The sequence below is a fragment of the Otolemur garnettii genome, unplaced genomic scaffold (genome assembly GCF_000181295.1).
Source record: "Otolemur garnettii isolate 467f Iridium unplaced genomic scaffold, OtoGar3 scaffold00058, whole genome shotgun sequence".
In the NCBI taxonomy this organism is placed as follows: domain Eukaryota; kingdom Metazoa; phylum Chordata; class Mammalia; order Primates; family Galagidae; genus Otolemur; species Otolemur garnettii.
The window spans coordinates 6,417,558-6,424,603 of NW_003852453.1; the positions used below are offsets into that span (position 1 = coordinate 6,417,558).

Consider the following 7,046-nt stretch of genomic DNA (forward strand, 5'->3'; position numbering starts at 1 on the left):
CAGATTTTTATCTGTGTGGTCTTGAGTTTGGTGATTTTCTGGCCCCTGTGCTCTGCTGTCATACAGATATAATGAGGCTCACAGTATTAAAATGCTTAGTGGAGGCGGTCCCTGTGCCGAGTCCATGTGGACAACGGCGCGGGGCAGCTCAGGGTCGTCACGGCAGAGATCCAACAGGTACCAGTACAGGAGGCCATGGACTCCATGGTGAAGAGTCTGGAGAGAGAGTTTCTGGAAGACGCAGGGCCTTGTGTTATGTGAAGACAGCCAGGTGTCCATGCAGCAGGGACACCAGTGCACCGAGCACTGCCATGCGCCTCTGGCTCAACTTCAGGCTCTGGTGACCCTCGAGTTGGAGAAGTTCCAGGACCACCTGGCCTGGTGCAACAGGCATTGCAGCGACAAAGCCAAAGATTCGATAGATGCAGGGAGTAAGGAGCTTCACGTGAAGCAGCAGCCGGACAATTGTGTGACTAAGTGTGTTGATGACCACATGCACCTCATCCCAACTGTGAGCCAGAAGATGAAGGCATTTCTCATATCCATTGGGAAATAAAAGCATTGCCAGTGGCAAAAAAAAAAGAAAATAGTGCTTAGTGGAAGAAAATCATTTACCGGCCGCTTGCTGTGTAGTATGAGCATTCTTGTAGACTTTCATCCTTTCCATACAACCTTTACAGTTACAATGTTTTATAGCTGTCTCATACTCTGGGCCTCAAGTGAACTGAGAAGTCATTGTTTTTATAAGAATTCAGGTAAAATATTAATTATAAGCAGAATTTTAGGCCTCCATTGGTACTCACTGACCCATGGGACAGGTCTGTTGCTGTTCAATCTGATCTAGGTGGAGTGTGTCCCTCCTTTGGGGAATCTGTAGCTTTGTGCTCCTCTTTGTACACGGATCAGCTGTACTGATGGACTCTCAGAGAGATCTCAGTGTGGCATCTGTGAGGTGGACCCATTTCAAGGTTTGAGAGATCATGTGCGTTGGAATTATTTAAGGTTTAATTTTTTTTGCATTTATAAATATTCTGGCACCTGTGTCTATAAAGATGACTAAGAATTGGTGAAAGATTAATAGGAAAATACAGGCTTTCCCAAGTTTGAAGTAAAAATTAAATATAGATTTTAATTAATTTAGTGATAAGGAGCATATATATGTGAATGTATGCATGGAAATCATTGGTTCTTTTTATGTCCCCAATAATGGCTAATACTGAAAACAGATAAACCAATTAACCAATCAGTGAATTATCCAAACTGGTGTTTCAGTTATTCACGGTGGTTCGTGTTTTGTTAGTATTGTAAGTCCTTAGTAAAGGAAAACTCTTCATAGTTTAATTGGTAAGTCAGCCTTGTCGTTACAGATGAGAAAATACTACAGTCAAAACAGAGGCTTTGATTAAATAAATAGACTACAATCACTTCTAAGAATAGAATTTACTGTTTTGTGTCACTTAAGTTGATTGGTTATTATAGTTCTATCTTCCTTCTCTTTGTTCACTGAGATAATAAGACAAAAGGTCCAGAAACAATTTGAGTTCTACCCCAAAGGATGTTTTCTCTGGACTATTCTGATTATGATAAGCTTGTGGGAGAAGGCTGCTTTCCTGGGGCTGCAGAGGAAAGTACTTAGGGCCATTGTGTCTGGTTGAGCAGGTTGTGAACTGTATAAAGACAATGGCTATTGGAGCAGGTGGAGGCTGAAAGCAGTTTGTGTTTACCAGTGATATTCTATCCGGTGGGACTGCATTGGCCCAGAGCAAGATGTACTGTTTTCTAGGTGACTTTTTGGCTGACTATAGCCCTGATGATGCATTTTCTTGCAGTTTTATTTGAAAACCAATCATTTCTGCTATTTTTGTTTTTTTTCCTCACAAATAATTTTTATAATATATGTATGTCTATGTGTATATGTGTCTGTTAATGTGTATGCACATTTTTTGCCATTTGGATGCCATGTACACATACAAATTCCATGTGTGCTTGAGTGTAAGATCAGATGTTCTTTGACAATATCCCTAAGAAGGACAGAGGGGCCTTCTGTGTATTTGATTCCTTATAATATACTTTATAATATGTGGTCCTCTCTCAATTACTGTTTGAATTGCAATAATGTTTGGGAAAGACATATTCCCCTGAAACAGCCTCAGACAGTGCTAGCTGTGTGTGCTAAAAAGGCTTCTGTATAGAATTAGAAAGGAAAAGAAGTGAAAGTGTTTAACACAGATTTAGTAATTGTAATACAGATGAAAGCTTACTTTTAAAAAGCAATACTTTAAGTGGATATGATCTCAGATGTTGACAGGATGAATAAATATTTCAAATATGCCAACTTTATGTAGACAGGTACTTGTGGCTTGCTTTGGTATTTCCAGTGATACTACTGTGTGTGTTAGGGAGATATGGAGATAGGAAGGTTTGCTCTGGAAAACTGTATTGGGTGACTCAAAAGGAGACTCAGATGATGAAAATGACCTTGATGTCACACATACATGTGAAGAGTGAATCAAATCGTCTCTTGAAATGTGCGCGAATAAAATCATTATTTCTAAATCAATGCGGCATACAATGTGTAATTAAAATGTGTGTGATTCAATTAGTACATCTTACAATTGTCATTGACTAATTTCTGTCTCTAGAAGTTTATACATTCAAGATGGCTTAATTATTTTTGGTATTCTATTATTGGAACAATAAGAGCTGATCTTATATTTTATATTCAGTCACATATAATTGTTATTTTCACACAGAAACTGAGGCTTCTCGAAGAGCTCGAAGATACTTGGCTTCCTTATCTGACCCCCAAAGATGATGAGTTCTACCAGCAGGTAAGATCTACTTTATTTTACCTAGAGGAAGCTCAGCTATGGTCTGGAGAGGTTAAATGAGAGGTGGAAGGGTCTGATCTGGTTGCCCAGTGACTCCTCTGTACCTGCAGAGCGTGTAGGTTTCTTCACGGTGCAGTCAGTGCACGAGCAGAGTGGACTGTTCTACTTCCTCCGACTTCCGTGCCCTTGCCTCTGTTCTCACTGGGTCTTCTGCAGGGACTGTCCTGCTCCCTACCTTGTTGCCATGTGGCTAAACTCAGTTGAACATCAGCTCCTCTGGGGAAACGTCTCCAGCTCATGCCGCCCACAGTCCAGTTGGCTGCATTTCCCTCTGTGGTACTTGTTTCTTATAAATAACTCTGCACCCCCTATTCTGGTGCTTAGCGATTTGGGGGTCCTGTGTCTTTCTCCCTACATTAGCCATCATTCTTTCCATTCTAAATGATAAAAACCAAAATTTCTGTAGCAAAAAAAGAGGGAGGGATTTATTGACTCACCTTGGAAGCCGAGGTACACGACCGCATTCAGCTTCTCACAGGATGTCATCTGAACACCCTTTCTCCTGGTTCTTGGCTTGGTCTCCTCTCTGTGACTTCATGCTGAGGGCCTGGGAAGAGTCTGACACCTCGGCTTGTGTGCTCTTCTGCATGGGAGGTCTCAGAAGAAGGTAGTGTGATCTTTCCCCTGGTTCCATCTGATTCTCCAGAGAGTGGTCTCATCGGCCTGGTTAGTAATTGTGTTCAGCATCTGCTCCTGTTTGCCTGGCCTGGTTCAGGCATCCATCCTTGGACGGGGGTCGGAGTGCAAGTTTTCCCATTCAAACTCCATGGACTGTGTGGGTCAGGGATGGATGGTTATCCCAAAAGAAAATTAGAGCGCTGTTTCCAAAGATGGAGGGCTAGGCATACTGGGAAAACAAAAAATAATACATTTTTTCGCCTATTCTTTCTTACTAAAATATACGATCTAGGGGAAGAGGACTTGGGTGGTACCATGTTTATGTCTCTAGCACCTGCTTGTACACAGCAGCCCTTCAGTGATCAAGGCAGGGAGGGAGGAAGGAAGGGTGACCCGCTGAGAATCCTGGTGTCTGGACTTCCAGTCCATCGCTCTTTCTAGAGCGATGTTCTTCCCTCTCTGTTCTTATTAGATGTTCGCTATCTCTCACCTCATCAGTCTTCTTCTGGGTCTCTCTAATTTTCCTCTTTGCCTCCCTTAGTCCTCGAGGCTGCAGTATTTTCTAACTAGGACATACCCCTGTCTTGTGGGCCCTCTGCTCCGTCCCACGGTGGCTGCTCATTGCCGGCTCCTCACTTGCAGCCCCGTCTCCCCGCTCTCCCGCACGCTGGAGTTTTGTGGCACCTCAAGCTGGCTGGCACTTTCATGTGTGGGACTTGCGGTCACACCCTCTGCTTGCCGCGCCTCCTCCTCCTTCCCTGAGTGCCTCCTCTTTCCTGTTGACCTTCTGTGTTGCCTGGTAGGCTCACCTGGCATCTCTGTAGGAGCTTCCCTGACACCCTACAGCCCAGAGAACTGCCTTCAGAATCGTCTCTGCCCCTCTTACACTTCACCTGTCTCTTTGTTAGCACTTCTCTTACTTGGTTGTAATGGTGGGTTTTATTTTCTATGCTTGTCTCCCTCATCCTCTCTACTGTGTACAGTGCTTGTCTTGTACCTAGCAGGTGCTGGGTTAGTTTACTTGAATGAATGAATGTATGTATCAGTTAATTTTGAAAGCCAGTTACAGGATTTTAATTTTGTTTTTACATACACATATACTTTCCCAGGGAGACAGGAGCATCTCGAATGATCTGAAGTCGTATACAGGAATGTTAGCTGGGCAGGTGGATTGCTTACTCAGGCCTTGGAGACCAGCCTGAGCAAGAGTGAGACCCTGCCTCTACTACAAATAGAAACACTAGCTGGGCGTTGTGGCCAGCACTTGTAGCCCTAGCTACTCAGAAGGCAGAGGCAATAGGATTGCTTGAGCCCAAGAGTTTGAGGTTGCTGTGACCTGTGATAATGCCAAGATATTCTACCCAGGGCAGAGAGTGAGACTGCCTCAAAAAAAATAAAAAATAAAAATAAATAAATAAAATAAAATAAAATGTGACCCACAGTGATAAGGCACTCTTCTTAGACCTTTCCTTGTTTTCCAAATTATCTGCAATGAATGTGTATTTTTTTGCAATCAGGGGGCAAAATTTTAAAAAGTACCCTTAAAGCAGATAAATTCCCCAAATGCAGTTAATTCTGAGATGCTTACTACTGTTTTCCCAGGTGTAAGCCTTGTGGTCCATGCACTGTTACACAGCAAGGGCTGAGGCGGTTCAGCTTTTGTGTTGTAGACGCGGTACATGGAGAATGACATACAAAAGGTTATCAGCCCCTGTGCTCTGAACCAGAGGAATAAAGGAGACCCAAATGCAAACAGAGCAATTATCAAGACTCCCTTTTATCTCTCCAAGACCCACAGCTAACCCTGATACCAATATCTAATCACTCTAAGTGCACCTTATAATAAGGCTTAGTGCTTCAATAAAGCCTTAGTGAAAGTAAACCTTTTCCCTTAAAAGGTGAAGTGAAAATGCTTTCTAATGACACAAATAAATAAAGTTCAGACCTGACATCGGGTCCCTTAAACAGGCTCTGGCCATAGGAATGCCAATCCAGCTGCCTGTCCTGAAAACAAGACTCTGGGCAGGTTCCACGTTAGAACTGTTTATTAATCCTTACAGCCTTCGTTCATTCATTCCACAAATATGTATTTAGCAACTATTCTTTTCTTCAAGCTTGAGGTGGGTATTCGTTGCTGTTTTAGAAATCAGCAGAGGAGCTGGGACGACAGGTGAGGGGAGAGAATTGTTTCAGCTCAGTCTCAGCAACACAGGAAAACTCCCTGACTTAAAAAAATAAAAAAAAAAAATCAGAAGAGGCCGAGTTACTTATGGGAATGGCAGAAGCTGACTCTGTGCCTGTCTGTGTGACTCTGGAGGCCTGTGGTCTTTCTGTCGTATTGTACACTCCCCATATACCAATTCAGAATATCTTCAGACTAGTTTTACAGTTTCCTTTGATAAGATCATGGAGCAAAGAAATAAAACGACACAAAGGTCCAAGCAGAGAGAGCCTCTCTTGGCTGACCGTGGTGCACAGGGAAATGAGGCTCACAAAGTCAGGGCGTCCTCTGGCTTTGCGTCCGGGAACGCTGCCCCCCTTGCCTGGAGAAAGGCTGCTCTCCTCGGCGTTCCTCCTATTCCCATGGGTCCCGGGCTTTCCAGATGCCAGGTTGTTCTGGCACTGTTTTAAATACACGTATGACCTCATTTAAATCTTACCAGTCAACCAAGGCAGTTGTTATTAAACCTTCATTTCATTAATTAATTCTTTGGAAGACAGTTACCCTTAGAGTACAGCGGCATCATCAGAGCTCACTGCAGCATCCAACTCCTGGGCTCAAGTGGTCTTCCTGCCACAGTCTCCTGAGTAGCTGAGACTACAGTCATGTGCCATCACACCTGGCTAAGTTTTTTATTTTTTTGTAGAGATGGGGTCTTGCTGCGTGGCTCAGGCTGCTCTTGAACTCCTGGCCTCATGTGGTCTTTCCATGCTGGCCTCTCAAACTGTTGGGATTACAGGTGTGAGCCACTGTGCCCAGCTTAAAACGCATTTTAGAGATGAGGAAACCGAGGCACTGAAGGCTTTCCAAGTTTGTTCAGGATTTATAAGCAGGAAGTGTCAGGCTCATAGTCTGAGCCCAGGCCGTCTGGCTTTGGGGGTGTACTCTGAAGAACTGCACTGCTTCCCTTTGTCCTGCCCCTCTTCCTCCTTCTGAGCTTGCTGAGCTTTTATGCCAGTGACAGCAAACGTCAGCTGTCATGTGGGTGAGATGAGGAGGCGTGAGAGGGTCGGGAGCACATGGGACTTATATTTTAATACAAGCCTCCTCCTGTGTGGTTTCTTCTCTAAAGGCATCCCCTTGCCCTGCTCTTCAAATTAGAAACCTTGCATTTCAATGGCCACCTGTCACTTCCATCTCTTTTTTTGAGACAGAGCCTCAAGCTCTGGGTAGAGTGCTGTGGCGTCACAGCTCACAGCAACCTACAGCTCCTGGGCTTAAGCGAGTCTCTTGCCTCGGCCTCCCAAGTAGCTGGGACTACAGGTGCCCACCCCAACTCTTGGCCATTTTTTGGTTGTAGTTGTCATTGTTGTTTG

The 7,046-nt window shown here is 44.1% G+C and overlaps 1 protein-coding gene and 1 pseudogene across 2 annotated transcripts in view; both read left to right on the forward strand.

The window, feature by feature from the left end:
• LOC105887248 overlaps positions 1–556 on the forward strand; it is a 3,121-nt pseudogene extending 2,565 nt beyond the window's left edge.
• FTO (FTO, alpha-ketoglutarate dependent dioxygenase) overlaps positions 1–7,046 on the forward strand; it is a 402,518-nt gene that overhangs the window by 112,577 nt on the left and 282,895 nt on the right. For both annotated transcript variants that reach the window (XM_012806866.2, XM_023514740.1), the window contains exon 2: positions 2,754–2,831. In XM_012806866.2, coding sequence (XP_012662320.1) covers positions 2,754–2,831 — 78 coding nt within the window. The remainder of the gene's footprint in view (positions 1–2,753; positions 2,832–7,046) is intronic.